This window comes from Fonsecaea erecta, assembly GCF_001651985.1.
Source record: "Fonsecaea erecta strain CBS 125763 chromosome Unknown Scaff5, whole genome shotgun sequence".
NCBI classification, from domain to species: Eukaryota; Fungi; Ascomycota; class Eurotiomycetes; order Chaetothyriales; family Herpotrichiellaceae; genus Fonsecaea; species Fonsecaea erecta.
Genome location: NW_017387248.1, coordinates 64,819 through 81,307, shown reverse-complemented (window position 1 = coordinate 81,307; position 16,489 = coordinate 64,819). Strand labels below are relative to the sequence as shown.

Below are 16,489 nucleotides of genomic sequence, written 5' to 3'. Positions count from 1 at the left end.
CTCACTCCCTCTTCCTCTTCACACCGTCGCTCCTGCTCGTGCTCTTGCGCTTGCAGTTTCGGTCTGGACATTCATTTTCGTCGCCGGACCTGCTTTCCACATCCCAGCATGGCACCCTCGCGGCGTGGAACTTCACATCGGGTCAGCAAACGACCAGCGGCCGTTGTTAAAGCATCAAAAACCGCCAAACTCCCCGTCGCCCTGAGGTCGGAATTGGAAGCAGTGGCCTTTGAGCCTGTAATCCATACGAAGAGTGTTAAGCATGTCCCTAAGCGCAAATGCGATGCAGTGCAGGATGACAGTGAGAGTGAGCCGGGTGGCGTCTATGTCACCCGGATCACTACAAAAAAGGTCTGAGCAATTCGGGATGCGTTGGGCAACTATGCTGATCTCTTTTTAGACCAAGTTGCAACAGCCGACGCCTCCTCCAAGCAAGTTCCAGAACGAAACAGATTCCATCGACACAGAGTTCTCGCCAACGATGACCTTTCGGCAACTGTCTCTCGACGCCGATAAGACCCAGGCGGCTCCGCAGGTGCTTCCTCCGGTTTTGCAGGACTTTGTGTCCTTACACGCAGCCTTCCTCAAGGCGTTCGCCCTTCACATTGTTCACAATGGCCAATCTACTCCTGCAGAATTAAGCAGCCTATTAAGCTCAACCACTCGACTTTGGAAAAAACACGCTGTGACTGGGGAGGATATTCAACGAGTGTTGGCCATCTACGAGCTGGACGTCTCAACACACTTCAGTGGTCGCCTCCTTAAGCATCAAGAGGGCCCTTTCAAACTCACAATGTCGGGCGCTGACTTCATCCGTTATAACGTCGAGTATGTTGGTTGGGGTGATAAGAGATCTACCAGCTCTCGTTGGAACGAATATAACCTGCAAAAACTTTACGAGGCTGAAGTCGAGGCCTGCTGGATATCTCAGCGGAATAACCCGACCTGTTGGATCCATGGCGCAATTAGGAATTTTCCTCGTCTGGACTTTCACGTCGGTATCGAGACTCAAGTACGGAAAGCCAGAGCCGAGACGGTCCGAATGGAGATCCTAAGCCTATCATCCCACGCACAAAACCGTGCGGGAGCCCAGTTCTTGACACATACGAGCAACAACTCTGAGGATCATGAAGCCAACAACTCACAGGCGGTGAAGGATCGGACATTGTCTCTTTTAGATCGCGTCAGAGCCAAGGCACTTGTCAGTTCTGCCGGGACGTCTCAGAGTGCAGAAGCCTCTCTTCGTCGCTATGCTATCGGTCGCATTGCAGAGGTGGTGGAGATTCTCCGGATGAAGCAACAACGGAAGCTAAGCGCCAATTTCGTGTCATACGTTCATTCAAGCCCGAGCAAGGTTCGAGGCAAGGTGTCGTTTAGCATGAACCAGTTGATCAACGACATCAAAAGCAGCCTGACCGCCCCTATCGGGAGTGCAGAGCTCAGAATGTGTATTCATATACTTCAAGACGAAGTCCCAGGAATGTGGGTGTCAGTCTATACTGTCGGAACAGTCGAAAGCGTCATTCTTAATGGACCGGGCTTAAGTGGTATCGAGGTTAAGAAGATCCTTGATCAGAAAGAAGAGGCGAGGTGAGGCACGGCCCAGGCACACACATTGTACAGAACACGAAGGACTTGCCGTCCGGCGACACGTTTCCTTGTCATGGTTCCGAGGAGGATATTTGAACTTGGCATAAAGCGGGCCGTCAGCACCATAACTCCAGGATGTGCTCAGAGTCAGGGGAGATGTCAATGGAGCAACTCGAGGAGGCTACAGACGGATATCACAGGATATAATATTCAGGTCTATCGTCCGACAGACAGGAGGGGACAGCTGTGGAGCCACAGTCGGAGTGCAGCAACACGACTCGGTCGAGCCACTGTAAAGAGTACCACCAGCCGGTAGGTCGCCGGGAAAAAAATAAAAAACCAACTAATGCAAACCAAGACATGTTTTTCGAGCTCTGTTTTTCCCGTAACAGCTAGATGTGACGGGGACGTCGTCGACCGTACTTTTTGCCGCGTGCTTGGCGGCGCGATAGGGTAGGATAATGGCCCTTCACGAAACCCGCTACCGTTTCCCAGGTGAGGTCCTCGAGACTTTTGATCCGCAGATATGCACCTTTCAAAGTGAGGCTCTGGATCGCGTTGAGCGGTTGAAATCGGCAAAGGGTCGAGTTGGATGTCATCGAAGGGCGCGCTATGGTCGAGCGTCTCCAATGGTACTACGCGCTTACTGACATTTGTTTCTTTTTCACAAATTCCCGTAATCACTAAATACTCGACAAATACCTATATAAAAACTACAGGTGCTCGGAAAAGGGAGAATTGATGATGTGACCTGCAGCCTATTGTTTCAGTTCTGACATTTGACTTTGGTGGCAACCATCTCGCGACCGTGTATGCTACATATCGATAGTACTTTAACTTTTGTCGTATCACAAAACGTCCAGGCGAGAAGGACACGGGCAGCAACAGCATGGCTCTGGAAGACTCAGTCCCAATCCCCGTCAAGGGCGGCGATCCCAGCATCCTGTGTATGGAGGACATCAAAGCCGTGGCAGACGCAAAGCTGCCAGCGGTAGCCAGAGGTATGTATGCCTGGTTGGCTTTGAGGCCGTCTACCAGTATCCCAGCCACAGCTCATGATTGCCATCATCATCACTATCTAAATCTCTGAGCGACCAAGACTTCTTCAACTCGGGCTCGACCTACCAAACCACCATTGCCGAAAACAGTTCTGCCTTCTCCAAGTACCGCCTCCGCTCACGCGTCCTCGTCGATGTTTCTAAGCTGTCCACGGCCACCACATGTTTCGGTCGGACGATCAAATTCCCCGTTTGTGTATCACCGGCAGGGATTCAGGCCATGGCTCACCCAGACGGGGAGGTGGCGACGTCGAGGGCGTGTGCGAGCGTCGGCATCAACATGGGCATTTCGAGCTTTTCGAATTATTCCGTTGACGAGATCGTCGGCTCCTCCAACGGCCGCGTCAACTACGCCATGCAGATGTACTCCATGAAGGACCGGGCTCTGCAGGAGCGCATCATCCAGAACGCCGAGGCGGCCGGGTGTAAAGCCATCTTTCTCACGGCCGACTCTCCGGTGCTGGGCGTGCGGTACAACGAATGGCGTAACGACTTTCGCACCCCCGAAGGACTCGGGTTTCCCATCCTGGGCCTGACAAGTGACATGATCCGCACGCAGACCCACGACAGCGGGTTCACGGCCTTCAACGATGACTCGCACAACTGGGCCCGAGAGATGAAGTGGCTGAGGGACAGGACCAAGATGGACATCTGGATTAAGGGCATCGTCACTGCCGAGGACACGGAGCTGGCCATCAGTCACGGCTGCGACGGCATCATCGTCAGTAACCACGGCGGCCGACAACTGGACGGAGTCCCCGCGACGATTGACGCGCTGGTCGAATGCGTGGATGCCGCTCGCGGCCGGATTCCGATCCACATGGACGGAGGCATCAGGAAGGGAACAGACATTTTCATCGCGCTCGCGCTCGGGGCTCAATGCGTCTGGGTGGGCAGACCGGCGATCTGGGGCCTGGCGTACGACGGACAGCGAGGTGTCGAGAAGATGCTGGAGGTTCTGTACGAAGATTTCCGCCGGTGCATGGCGCTCTGTGGATGTAATACCGTCGACGAGATCAAGAAGAGTTGTCTAAGCAGGATGGGGCTGGACGGCGTGTTGAGACGCATGGAGTAGGTGAGTAAAATGGGCTCACTCAGAGGAGACTCTCGGGGAACAATGCAAATGTGTGTAACGGCTTATCGCATAGAAACAGATACACGCATAGTCGGAGAGCGTGCGAATGGCATTTGGTATCCTCATACTTCGGGTGTTGGGTATTAGAATAGCACTGGAGCACATAATATTCGATAGGTCCAACCACGTTGGCCGTTTGCTAGGCTGGCAGCCTGTGCCGGGACTTCAGTCTCGTCTGGGGTCCAGAGTCGACGAACCCCCAGCCAGGGAACCTGCATGCCTGAGCGCGAGAGACTCAAAACACTGTACATCTCACACCCCTGCACCCTCGAGCCGAAACTTTGGTGGCGGAGATGTAGCTCGCTGGGAACTCATCAGTACGACGAAAGACATATGCGAGAGAAGAGAAGAGAAAGGCGACTCCGGACTTGGGATGCAAAAAATGGTCCTCGAGGGGCCTCTTTGTTCATTAGGTATTAGATTACTAGATTAAATCCTTCGGTTACCTGTACCCCTGAGGATCCCAGTCTCTTGATTGAGAGCGTGGCATCACCTCATCACTGCCGTTACATGGCATCACATAACTCGGACGCAAGCTTCCGCCAACCGAGACCGCTGTGACTGTGAGATGACAATCACGACGCACGTCAATTCGGGGGCCACGCAGCTCCGTGGAATCTGGGCCGTGCATGAACGTGGCTGGGGGCATTGTGGAGTTGAGTGGTGCTTATAGGCATGGGTGACCCCAGGATCAAAGGTGATCTTGTCCCAATGGTTGGCTGAGCTTCCATGGCCAAACACATCGTGGAATATGTGGCAACGTCGTCTCTGATCCAGATGCTTATTCTCACAGACCATCCGATCTGATTTTCCAGACACGCCCTAGAAGCGAATGCAAGCTCTTCTCCTTTCTTTCCCATATCCTGTGCTGAATCAAGCGAATGGCATATCGGTCATGAGTCTCGATATCTGTATTGTACAGGGGGCATGCAAGCGAATGTAATGTATCAATCCAGACGGTGAACAGTAGCCGCTGGATGACAAACTGGCTGCTGGAAGCCACGCCGCACAAATTCGCCAAGTATAAACGCCGGTGCAAAATCAGTTTCCACTGGACCCCAGCCGAAACAACCATAACCACGAGCCCTGATCGCAGGCCGATTCTGCAATACAAAGCCCTCCAGTCTGCCGAACCCAACCACACCACAATCCAAAAGAGAGAGTTTGCGCCAGCGGGGCTGGAACCCCATACTTGATCCCATGCCCTGACGGCCTCTTGGTATTAGTGTGCCAGGTAGAGACGGAACCTTTGGCATGGTCTTAATGGACAAATTCTGGTCGGGGAGTGGGCGGGTTCGTAGTGGCGTCGTATTACAGTCGATTTGTGCTCTATGTGCAGAAATCCAAAAATTGTGCGCTCAAATGCAAGGTTCTTGATCCGTAAGCGTGTTTTAAGTCGTGACAGCAACGCCAGGCCAAAGAGGCTGCAGGGTTCAAACGAGGTCGGGCTTCTCATGTCAAATGATAGGTCCTTGTCATCTTTCGTAATTCGAATATGCTTCGGTCCATAGCTTGGGGCCCTCATCCGTCGGGCTTAACGAACCGGAAGAGATGGAGGACGAGGAGCCGATGGTCCATTCGTCGCTGTCGGGGCTGCTGCCGTCGAGGCCAGCAATGCCGTAACTATAGTCGTTCTGGAGTTCGCCGATCTCCACGTAATCGTAGTCCCATCGGTACCGCTTGTCGGGTTGCAGTCTCGGCAGAAACTTGGCCTTTGCGAAGTAAAAAATGACACCCGACATCAAGCTTCCCGCCACCAAATCCACGGCGTAATGATGCGAGAGGTACATAGTTGACCACCACAGCCAGGCCGCGTAGAACGCCCACAATGGGGTGTACGTAGGAAAGATGTGGCTCATGAACAGCGCCTCCAGGGTGGCAGTCGCTGCATGAAGTGATGGAAACGCTCCGAATACCATTGGAGAAGCAGTAAATCCCGACGTATACATATCGATCCCGAGCAAGGCATCAATACGGGCCAGACCGGCGGGCGAACCCTGCATGGAATAGTTGGCTGGTGCTAAACCGTACATGTTCTCGTACCACGGGGCAGAGCATGGAAATAGGACTTGAATAATGACTCCGGCGAGATTCAAGTAACCGAAGCTGAAGCCGAAGACTGGTAGAGTCGTCGGCGGTCCAAAGACGAAAATGATAGCGGCAACCACAAAGGGACCTCCAAAATGACCCAGGCCATAAGGGAACCACGCTAACAGATCCAGGGCCGTATTTTTGTGAGCAGACAGGATATTGCTGAGATTGGCACCGTAGAGAATGTTTTCGAGCGCGGGGAGGACTTTGACCCAGATCGGAGGCCGCCAGGCAGAAGGTATGAATCTGTTCGTGGCAAGAAGCAACGATTAATAAGTTTCCTTGGACGTATTGGGTTGAGGTCGTGCACAGAACAAAGCAAACCCGCCACACAAACTCACCTGCATGCGTAGAAGAAAATGAGGTATGCGGCGATTGGCAAGAAGGGTCGAAAAAATTGTCGAGTGATAGGAAATATTAAAGAGGCGAGGAGGAGTGTAGCGACCGCCGTCTTGACCAGTGGGCCCGGGTACTCAATGATGCTCAGCGAGAAAATGCCCACAATCGCCAGAAATAGCCATTGTCCGTCATAAATCGACCATCTATGATTTTGCAGTGACCGCAGAGTGTCTGCGGGCGAAAACGAGGTCTTAAGGGAGGCGAGCGAAGAGGCAGGCGACGACCGATTGCGAAGCTTCGATCTCAGCTTGCGCCGCAATCTGTGAGGAACGAGAAGTTGAAGTGACTTCCACGGGATCTGTATCTGCAATTGTTTCTTGTCGGCGTCCTTCCAGGACAGCAGGGAAGCCTGCATTGCACCTGTGGCGAGCGCCCGGTGGAAAACGAGGATGTGCAAGCAAAGTCTCGTGCGCGAGATCAGGGCTTAGGTTTTGCGTCTCGAGAAGTTACTGCAGGGACGGCGAGGGACAGAGACCAGAGAGACGACGAGGGCAGGAGGTGAGGAAGGTCGAGCAGAGGATCCGGGGAGGCCGGGAGAATGATGACCAGAAGAAGGGAGAGGATATGGAATTCAGTCAAAATGAGGTACGAGAGTATGTCGGTGGTGAAAGGGCTTAGGTGAGCGCTGAGCAGATGGAGAACGTGTGGATGTCTGCGGATCGACTTTGTGCAAAAGGGAAGCAGCCCAGGCGAGCAGCGGACTCTCGGTTCGCTCTTCCACAGAGATACGACCAGGCCGGCCCAAGCAAAACATGCTCTATACCTGAGCCGTCCTGGTTCGCTAATTTAAAGTGGCTGAGGCCCTGTCGTTCAACCTCGGGGCCTTCGGGGCCGTCTTTGTGAGTGGCTCGGGCACCTGCTGGTGGCTCCTTGGGGCATGCCCAGCTCCACCACTCCCGCCCTCGCCGTCTACTCGTACAAGTAAAAGCTCCCCTTCAAGATCTATGACCTGAGAGAAAATTTGTCTTGCATTTCTCGACGTCACCATGGGCTGTCCAAACCCCAGTGATGCAAACTCACGTGCGATAGTACTGATGACGATGTGCCTGGCTGAGTGCCGTAGTTCGAGGTACAGGTAGGATAATTGTCCAGACGAGCAGCCTCGCACATTGGCCGTTTCCAATTTACAGGGCAACAAGGGACCGCGCGACTTCGAACACGAAGATGGGGGAGGGATTTGTGCATTAAGCACACCCGCGTAATTATGGCAATCTCCCCGTCGCGAGGAATTCTCTGGGCGTGCCTGGTCATTATCCGACCACCGTGAACAAAAGACCTTTTCCCCGCTCTGTCAGACCGTCGATATTCTTGCAAACTCAGTTGTTAACTCTGGCCTTCTCTGCCTCCTCCATCTCCTCCTTCAATTTCCCTTTTCCGCAACCGAGAGAGGGTCTCATCTCCCGATCAAAAAAAGAGCCCCTCTCTGGGTGCTCTCTGGTTGCTCCGTCTGTCTGGTTTGCTCGACACCTACGACCCAAATCGGACTCTCCTCCTACACGCGAGAGATACCGGTTGTGCATAAGGAGCTGCACAAAAGGCTTGCCTTTCCGGTCAAGCCGAGTCTGCAGCGAGCACGAGGGTGCAAGGGCTGAAAATAACGGCCAATCAAAGATCTTCTGAGCGATCATCTTGCATGAACAAACCTCTCCCTTGACTCTCCGATAGGCTTATTTGACGCACACACTGCGCTGCTTCAGGCTGACGTGCAGAAGCTGCTGACATTTACTATTCTGTTCCTGGTGGGAAAGAGACTCAACTGCGGAGTAATCAACGTGCGCTTCGACTTCAGAGTTCTAAGGGCCTATTTGCGGCCATGCTGCTTTAGAAAAGGCTGGAAACGAGTGGACAACGCTCCAATTCGGATAACAGTGCAAGAACTTTACAGAGTCTTGTGCGAGGAATGGAGTCCCTCCTTCATGTTGCAGACACCGCAGCTGGACAGTTGTTTGGGGGGGAAAAGATCTATCTTGCCCTGCTGGGTTGTGGCCAACTGCGCAAATCGTGTCAATGCACATCGCGACTCAATGCCGCTGTACTGTCGCCTCGGGGTTCTTCATTGCCTTTTGACACCAGACGACTTATTTCTCCTTTCCTTGTATCATGTCGTCTTCATACATCTTTGACTGGATCGTGTAAGCCAATTTTCGTGTTTGGCGTCCCAACCAACCGAGTCAGTCGTGGACATATCCCCCGCCAGCCAAAATACACCTGCATCCCAGCCCTTGTGCCCAAAGGGAATACAATGACCCTCAAATCTTTCCGTTTCACGTTCCGTATAAGCCCATTCTCGGAGCATGCTCTCGGGAGCGAAACGCAACTTCCCTGTTTGAGATGCCCCATCACTAAAGTCCTTACGACCTACTCTGCGAAGAGCTGGTCCTCGTCAGCGGGACCTGCGCAGATGTTGTGCGAGACAGATTGTTCTGATTCGAGCTGTGCCTCGAGAGAGAGGGAACCGAGTGCGTAGAGGACGATGAGCGCGAAAATCTGTTCCGGAACAAATCAGCATCTGCGTCTGGACTTTTTCTTGCCTTAGTCGGAGCGACATGGCGGCAACGACGAGCAGATGAGGAACAAGTCACGCTTACGGATTTCTCTTTTCCGCCCCGGGTGTCGCAGCAGGCGTCTTGTTTCCCTGTCCCCATCCCAGCAGCGGAGATTGATATGCTGGCCAGTTGGAATTGGTCCATATTTTCGTTATTACGCTGCCGTGAACATCCAAGTCAGTCCATTTCGGCTCTGGTCCGGCGATTTCAATCGCATCGCTGTTGCCTACCTCTGCGCCGCATCCTCCTGTTGTTCCCGTGTCACTTCTTTCACTCCAACCTTCATCCCATCACGGCTGAACGAGACGTTCTTTCTCTCGAGTTTTTGCCGCGTCTTGTGCCCTACATCATGCGCAATTGTATAGGCCACGAATCCGACGGCGGCGACGATAGCAACGAGGATGATCAAAATGAGGAGAGGGATGAGGCTGCTTGTTCTGGCCATTCTTGAGGAAAGGAGGTAAGCGAAGGGTTAGCAACGTGGTCCAAGGTCCCTCGTGTCGTCAGCGATGTGTCGCTTGATGTAGGGTCTTCAGTCTGGGCGACACGAACGGTTGATAGAGGGATGCCGTGTGTAGTTGGGCGCGAAGCTTGCGTGAAATATGGGTGGCACCGGTGGGAAGACCTTAGCTGATGTGCTACACAGAGATTTCACACCGCAATCCTTCGTGCGTTAAGGCCCCTGGGCTTTAATATCATCTCATTCTGTCGATCGTTAGAGTGCAAATCCTCCTGAGGCACCATACGGGGGCCAATTTGGTCGCAGACTTCCTTGGCAGGGTGTCGGAGAAGGCGGCCGTGCCGCAGCTGAATTGTGGCTCCTGTGGCTGCCATCATCAATCTCTACTCGATTGGAGAGGCGAAGACCCGGTACGCTACATTAGAAAGACAAGCCACACTCACATGCATACAAGCACATGGCATGTGATAGTCCCCCGGTCGGAGTATTATTATGTTATTGCACCATGCACGGCACCCTATTTCGTCCTGTAGAGCTTCGCAGCGTTTGTCAAAGGGACCAGACCGCGTGTGAATCAACAATGGCGGTCCAGATCAGTAAGGACTTTGGGGTGAATGGGAGCAATTCAGCCAGTACCATACGCAGAATTCCAACCCCATCCTAAAGTTCTGACAGCGATTGAACTTCATGTGCATTCTACGAAGGGGTCTACAACGGGGTATCTGACCCCCCTTTGCCACCTGTGCCCGGTACACTCACACAATCGCCCGATTTGGCAATCATAAGCCACGAATCAGCAACGCCCTCGCCATGCAACCAGGAGAACTCCTTTCCGTTCACTGTACAATTACCACCTCCATCGTTGAATTCATTCCTCGTTATAGATCTTCACTTTTTCACTGATCTCCCAGATCCTACTCTCATAATTCTCCTCAATTTGCTCGCCCTTTCCCCCTGCGACTCTCAAAATCAAATCATTCAAGCTACTTCTTCCCAATATATCGACATGATCCCCGGTATTCGGCCCTCCGCGAGGGCTGAATCTATCGGGCTCGTGGGGCATCTCGAAGGTTGTAATTTTGATTTCTGAAGGATTGTACCGTTTTATTTCTCGCCATCCTTTGGCGCACATGTATCCTGTGGAAAGGAGGTTGACTGTACCATCACCTTCACCAAAGACGACACCGTGGTCAACACTGCCGACCTGTTGAAGTCGGCCGTTCGGAGAATTAACACTGGTGTCGATCGAGATGTTGATATAGCCGTTGAGTGGCTGACCATGTTCCTTGTAGAAGTATGAACGCTCGGTAGGCTTGCCGATGCCGTAAAAGCAGTATATTTTCATGTCAGGGGCGAGTGGGAGCCGAGATTCCAGGGGATTCATCCAAGTGAGAGGGTTATTTTCATTTTGTTCGACTTCAGCCTTTGTATGCGCGACTCCGTGAGAGTACGAGTGCTTGACTTGCTCGACGTACCAAGGCTCCGCATTGTCCATGAGATAGTCGAACGCCTGCGTCATTGTAAGATTCTGGCGGACGGTCTCCGTAAGGTTGCCACGTGGTTTGAAGGAGATGAAAGTTCCGTGCGTTTTGTTCTGGATAGGCGGCGGCAGATCATCTGGTGCCCACGTAGCATTTCCCCATACTGCGTCTCCGCCTTTGGGCAGCATCGACGATATGCCAGGCATGGCGCGGAAGATCTCTGCGCGGTCTTCCTTGGACAAGAACTTTTCCAAACCGTAAACTGCAAAGGCGTTGAGTTGAGCGGTGTCCTTCATCTCGCCCGAGAGCAATGCTGGAATGTCCTTGGCTGTTCCAAGCATGCAACCAGAGATGTTTATCCATGAATCAATATGCTTGTTCACCCAGTGAGGGCCCCCTTTTCCATGGTCCTTGTGTTCCACCCACTTCATAAAATAGAAAAGAACTTGACTCCCCATAGAGTGGGAGACAAGGACAACCTTCCTTCCAGTTGTCATTTGCGCCACCTCAATATAATTTTTCAGCCGCGTGAAGTATTGATCCCTGTGCTCTAGGTTGGCATAGGACAGACGCCAATCGTAAGAAGCTGTGAACGCATTCGTCGGATCATATCCGATGGTGGCGAGATTTTCCAGGATTTTGTTCCAGATCCAATAGCCAGTGATGAAGAAATCGGTGGCATCGAAGCCCTGCGCTGCGCGTAGCTTGATATCAGGAGGGTCCAGTCCTGTCTCTTTGTCGAGCATGATATGCCGCTTCCACGACGCTTGGTCCATGACCAAAGCTCTCATCATTGACCATGATCCCCATAGCCTCTTGCGAAAGTACTGCCTAGATTTTTCACCCGTTGACCAAGACTCCAACCCAGTGGATATCACACCTGGTACCATAATCACGGCATGGTGGGCTTTTACCCCCTGAGAGAGTAAATGGAGACCGACAGAAAACGAGTCATAGTTGACGACATCTCGCTCTGCCCTGGAGAGATCCTTCACATCATTGACTATGCCTGCAGGAATGACATCCATTAGACTGTCTAAATTAACCTCTAGCAAACCTTCCAGTTTAATAACATCTTGCGACTGAGCAAATAGAAGAGCCAACAGTAGGCCTAGCAGACCACCCAGCCCGAATGTGATGCCAGACCTCCTCTTGCTGTGTCTTCTTGTTTTGAGCTTTTCTAGCTTCTTACTCGAAACCAATTTTAGCTCGTCATTGGGATCTGGCGTAACATCGCGACTTGGGTCGGGAGAGGGCGTGGGTGACTCGCGAATGATATTGGCAAAGCGGCGACGGAGGGCAGACATCTTTGTAAGTACAGGCCCTCGAGCAAGCGAGAAGCTTGCACGGGGAACGCACGACAATATTATATGATTTCAAGCCGCAGATTGTTCAGGGGCATGGACTATAAATGCTGAGTGTGCAATTACATAAATCATCCCGGCCATGCGCTTTCACATGTTTCGTCATCGGCCTTTTTTAGACGGGGATCTTCAGGAACAAATCTTCTCCGTGCGGTTTTGTTTTCCCACCCCCATTTCGAGCATGGCATTCATGACCTCTTCCTAGCAACTACAATACCATGAGCGGCAATGCCGCTGCTGCTCTCGAGTCGCTCAGCGGCAGTAAAGACAGCTCTGTTTCCGCCAGCGCACACTTTCAAACCACTCCTTACGGCATCCATTACCTACAATACTCGCTGGAGAAAGAGATCGAATACCTTCCCCAAATTCGCGACCTGATCTCCAAGGACCTTTCCGAACCTTACAGTATCTACGTCTACCGATATTTCCTCTATCAATGGCCCGAACTCTGTTTCATGGCCGTGGACACCATCGATGACAACAAACTCGCCGGAGTGGTAATATGCAAACTAGAGCCACATCGAGGTGGACCGCTGAGAGGGTACATCGCTATGCTGGCCACAAAGGACAAGTTTCGGGGCAAGGGTATCGCTACCACGCTTGTCAGCAAAGCCATCGATTTGATGATTGAGAAGGACGCCGACGAGATTGTGTTGGAAACCGAGGAGACAAACACTGCGGCGATGAAGTTGTACGAGCGACTGGGGTTTCTGAGAAGCAAAAAGCTGCATAGGTACTACATGAACGGTAACAGCGCGTATAGGCTGCTGCTATATCTGAAAGAGGGAGTCGGCAGCATTCCGACAGAGGACGAGTTCAACGGTTCCGGTTTGGATGTGCAGGATGAAATGAGATATCCGCATCGCTATCAAGAGTCTCTGCCAGATGTATTGAGTCGTGAGATCGTCTAATCATCAGAGGCAACTGCCTATCCACTCCTCCCACCTCCTCACTCCTTTACCCGCTTCTTCGCCCCTGACTGCTCCTCCTAATACCTCGATCTTGATGTCATATTCTTCCGCCATCAAATCGAAACTGAACTTGTCTTCACCTCCGCCGCCTAAAATGTCTTCTTCCGTATCGGTGTCTGTATTCTGGCCTACAGTCCCTAGGCCCTTGCTCCTTGAGATACGGACTCTTTCAATCTCAGCCTGTAGGCGATCCTTGACTGCACCTGTCGGCAAAGCGGTGAAAAGGTCCTGCTTGTTCGCCGCGATAAGCACGGGTATGTCGGTCCTGGTTTTGCCACGAGTTTTTCGTCTCTGCAGCGCCAGCAATGTATCATGGAGGTACACAGCAGTGTCACGAGAGGTAGAAGAGTCGCTGACATCCAGCCCGCTTGAGTCAACCACGAATATGACCCCGCGCAGGCCGGGACTCTGAATTTGTGACAACGCCAGATCTGACCTCAATTTCCCATGACCAGGGGTATCAATCATTACATATGGGGTTGGGTTCTTGTCTTTCAAGCTGACATCATTGTTGGATCGGTACTTGTTGGACCCTAAAGGGACAGAGGGCTGAAGTAGTAAGCTGATGGGGGAGGAGACTTGAGAAATGCGGGTAACGGCAGCCTCTGCCTGGGAATCTTCCAGATTCGAGGATCGCTTTTGTAGCTGGAGATCCCATTAGCAACGTTGACTGACAAGAATGTTGCCGGCCAAATCTCACTAGAGAGACAAGAGACGTCTTGCCTGCACCACTGGGGCCAAGAAGGAGGAAGCTTGGGACGACTTTGGCACGAGCAGTCTGGGTGTAGAGATACAGATGGACCAGTATGGGGAGGGCTATCGCCACCACGACTGCGATGAAGATGGCAACGGGATCGCCGGATAAGAGTTTGGTAGCCCAGCTCTCCGGCGAGGACCAGCTCATCCTGAATAAGAGCGGCAGACAAAAAGATGGATTTATCAAGACGGTAGAGTTGACAATGCGCGAGACATGACGCAAATAAATGAGGCTGAGAACTGAGAATTACCACTGGCTGGTCGGCGGGGTCGGAGCGAGCGCGATGTGTGGACGAGTAAGTTTTGTAATAATAATTAGCGTCAGTGTTGTGCCTTGCATATGGACATCTGTTATTTGCGGGTTGGGCAGTGCCTCGTGTCTCAGATTGTAAACTGCACTTTACGGCCCTCCGCAACTTACCAAGTACAGACCACACGGAGCCCTTGATTGACCGAACACTCGTTTTCAACACGTCCCATATCCCCGATCGCTCTGTGCGTTTCTTCTTCTCACCTCCTTCCATTACAACCTGAGCATCGTCCACGATATGATTCTACGGAGCATCTACCTCTGGGTCGCTGCCATCCTCCCGTTCGCGTGTGCTGATGTTCAAGTTGTTGCACCCGAAGCTGGAGACAGTATCACCGGGCTCAATCTGCAGATTCAATGGAAAGACTCAGGGAACTCGCCGCCTATCTCTCAGCTAGCTAATTATCAACTCTTCCTGTGTGCGGGAGGCAACGACGAGTCAGACTATGTAAGGCCAAGGTGGATATGGAGGAGAGGAATTTGAGCTGACCGCGCATCGCTCAGATCCCAGTGGCCACACTTGTCCAGCAAGGGACTTACACAACCGGCGACTCGATCACGATCACTTTACAACCGAATACCGGTGCTGATGTACCCAACGCCTATTTCCTCAAATTCGTATCTGCCGCTACAGGAGGCACCGTTATCAACTTCTCCGACCGTTTCTCGCTGAAAAGCATGACCGGCACGTTTCCAGCCGCAGTACAGCAAGGACTAAGGACCGTGACTGGCACGGCTGGCCCAGCCGATGTCAACAACATTCAAGCTCCCCAAGCGGGCGCTGGTCAAAATACACCGTCTGTCGGAGATGGTGCATACAGTACCCCATATACCCTGCAGACGGGCACCATCCGTTATGCTCCCATGCCTCCGATGGCGCAAACACAGATCACTGCAAAAAATGCCTCTCCTCTGTGGCCTACGAGCGCATATACTGTTTACCAGACAATCGCCGGCACTCCAAATGCAATTACCACCAACACGCTGCCCTTGACGTTCACCGTATCGAGTAGAGAGAACCCGGTAAGATCTTGCCCGAGTGTCTTCAGGGAGACGACATGCTGACTCTTACAGGTCGCTGCGGCCGGCCAGCCCACCGACACAGCGATGCAGAAGTTCCTCAACCGGTGGAAGGACTGAAAGTCGAGGAGAATCGCACTTGTCATGAGAACTTAAATAGCTTTGCATGGGGCCTGCGCCAACATATGAGAGTCAGGCTGAGGAGAATTGGAGTTTGGACGGTTCTGGGTGTCCATTGTAAGCATTGTGCACTGTCCCTAGCTGGGTGAGGATGGATTCTATATTTGCCTCCAACGCCATGCTGAAAGATTTTGAGTAAACTTGTGGGAATGTTACAACCAATGTCACCGGTATATCTCATCGAACGGTCTTGTGTCCCGAAAACAGCTGTCCCACACCTCATTGACCACTTTGACGGCCTGCACGTCGTCTTTGCAGTTGGGGCGACCCATGACCGAGATGATCGCTCTTCGTCGAACGCAGTCCTGGTGATGGTTCGTAAAAGAAAGGATCTTGTTGCGGAAGAACTCGTTGGCCCAGCGACATTCGCCGCTGAGATTACTGGCCCGAATCTGCGCGAGTTGGTAAGCTGGAAATATCTTGCCCGCTTGGCGGCGACTAACCTCTGAGCACGCCGCGTGCCTCAGATCATCCTCTAGGGTCAAATCCGTCCTGAAGCGCAGATGGTCATAGGCGTGCACCATTTCATGTGCCAGGACATCCTCCAGGACCGACCGCTCCTGCACGTAATTTGCACATATCTTAATTCCATATTTATGATCAAAGCCACCTTGCATGGCCTCCTCGTCGCCTTTACACGTCCTGCAATGAATATTGTGCGGTCCCAGTTCGCCGCCGAGTTTCTGGATGTTCTCGTTCATGAACCGGATTATAGGAGAGTATTTTAACAAATAATCCCGGCTCTCTTCACAGCGTTTGCAATCGAATGCACTATATCGGTCGTCTGCATCAGCCCAGTACTTTTGGGCGCCGCCGGGGGACATGCGACCGGTGACCATGCGGAAGAAGTTGGCGGAGCGATTCCACCAAGTATTGCTGGGAAGGAAGTCTGATCCATCTTGCTCAGAGAGAGCAGAGGAGGAGGAGGAGGAGGAGGAGGAGGAGGAGGAATCAGCCATGATGAAGGAGCTTATTCTAGAGACCAAAAAGAAGAGAAAAGAAGTAACATAGAAACAGAAGTACCCATTTAGTGAACCGAGCTCAAAGGAAGCCACAGACCAACAGGCCACATAAAAGGGAAGGACGGTCTTGAGATGCCAAGAATTAGGAAATCTATAGCCGCCTTCC

The 16,489-nt window shown here is 52.4% G+C and overlaps 8 protein-coding genes across 8 annotated transcripts; 4 read left to right on the top strand and 4 right to left on the bottom strand.

Moving 5' to 3' along the window:
• Nucleotides 1-108: 108 nt before the first annotated feature.
• On the top strand, nucleotides 109-1,594 carry AYL99_06094 (hypothetical protein; the record flags this gene model as incomplete). Its single annotated transcript, XM_018837604.1, has 2 exons — nucleotides 109-351; nucleotides 401-1,594. The coding sequence occupies 2 exons, from the start codon at nucleotides 109-111 to the stop codon at nucleotides 1,592-1,594; spliced, it is 1,437 nt and encodes a 478-aa protein (XP_018692164.1).
• An 885-nt stretch (nucleotides 1,595-2,479) lies between these two features.
• On the top strand, nucleotides 2,480-3,723 carry AYL99_06093 (hypothetical protein; the record flags this gene model as incomplete). Its single annotated transcript, XM_018837603.1, has 2 exons — nucleotides 2,480-2,591; nucleotides 2,690-3,723. The coding sequence occupies 2 exons, from the start codon at nucleotides 2,480-2,482 to the stop codon at nucleotides 3,721-3,723; spliced, it is 1,146 nt and encodes a 381-aa protein (XP_018692163.1).
• Nucleotides 3,724-5,258: 1,535 nt separating this feature from the next.
• Nucleotides 5,259-6,628, bottom strand: AYL99_06092 (hypothetical protein; the record flags this gene model as incomplete). Its single annotated transcript, XM_018837602.1, has 2 exons — nucleotides 5,259-6,120; nucleotides 6,216-6,628. 2 exons carry the CDS (start codon nucleotides 6,626-6,628, stop codon nucleotides 5,259-5,261), a joined length of 1,275 nt encoding a protein of 424 aa, XP_018692162.1.
• Nucleotides 6,629-10,147: 3,519 nt separating this feature from the next.
• On the bottom strand, nucleotides 10,148-12,067 carry AYL99_06091 (hypothetical protein; the record flags this gene model as incomplete). The annotated part of the gene is made up of 1 exon (XM_018837601.1): nucleotides 10,148-12,067. The coding sequence occupies one exon, from the start codon at nucleotides 12,065-12,067 to the stop codon at nucleotides 10,148-10,150; it is 1,920 nt and encodes a 639-aa protein (XP_018692161.1).
• Nucleotides 12,068-12,342: 275 nt separating this feature from the next.
• AYL99_06090 (hypothetical protein) lies at nucleotides 12,343-13,035 on the top strand (the record flags this gene model as incomplete). The annotated part of the gene is made up of 1 exon (XM_018837600.1): nucleotides 12,343-13,035. One exon carries the CDS (start codon nucleotides 12,343-12,345, stop codon nucleotides 13,033-13,035), a length of 693 nt encoding a protein of 230 aa, XP_018692160.1.
• Nucleotides 13,036-13,184: 149 nt separating this feature from the next.
• AYL99_06089 (hypothetical protein) lies at nucleotides 13,185-13,999 on the bottom strand (the record flags this gene model as incomplete). Its single annotated transcript, XM_018837599.1, has 3 exons — nucleotides 13,185-13,196; nucleotides 13,261-13,740; nucleotides 13,796-13,999. The coding sequence occupies 3 exons, from the start codon at nucleotides 13,997-13,999 to the stop codon at nucleotides 13,185-13,187; spliced, it is 696 nt and encodes a 231-aa protein (XP_018692159.1).
• A 400-nt stretch (nucleotides 14,000-14,399) lies between these two features.
• On the top strand, nucleotides 14,400-15,301 carry AYL99_06088 (hypothetical protein; the record flags this gene model as incomplete). The annotated part of the gene is made up of 3 exons (XM_018837598.1): nucleotides 14,400-14,609; nucleotides 14,666-15,184; nucleotides 15,236-15,301. The coding sequence occupies 3 exons, from the start codon at nucleotides 14,400-14,402 to the stop codon at nucleotides 15,299-15,301; spliced, it is 795 nt and encodes a 264-aa protein (XP_018692158.1).
• A 224-nt stretch (nucleotides 15,302-15,525) lies between these two features.
• AYL99_06087 (hypothetical protein) lies at nucleotides 15,526-16,320 on the bottom strand (the record flags this gene model as incomplete). The annotated part of the gene is made up of 1 exon (XM_018837597.1): nucleotides 15,526-16,320. The coding sequence occupies one exon, from the start codon at nucleotides 16,318-16,320 to the stop codon at nucleotides 15,526-15,528; it is 795 nt and encodes a 264-aa protein (XP_018692157.1).
• Nucleotides 16,321-16,489: the final 169 nt, after the last annotated feature.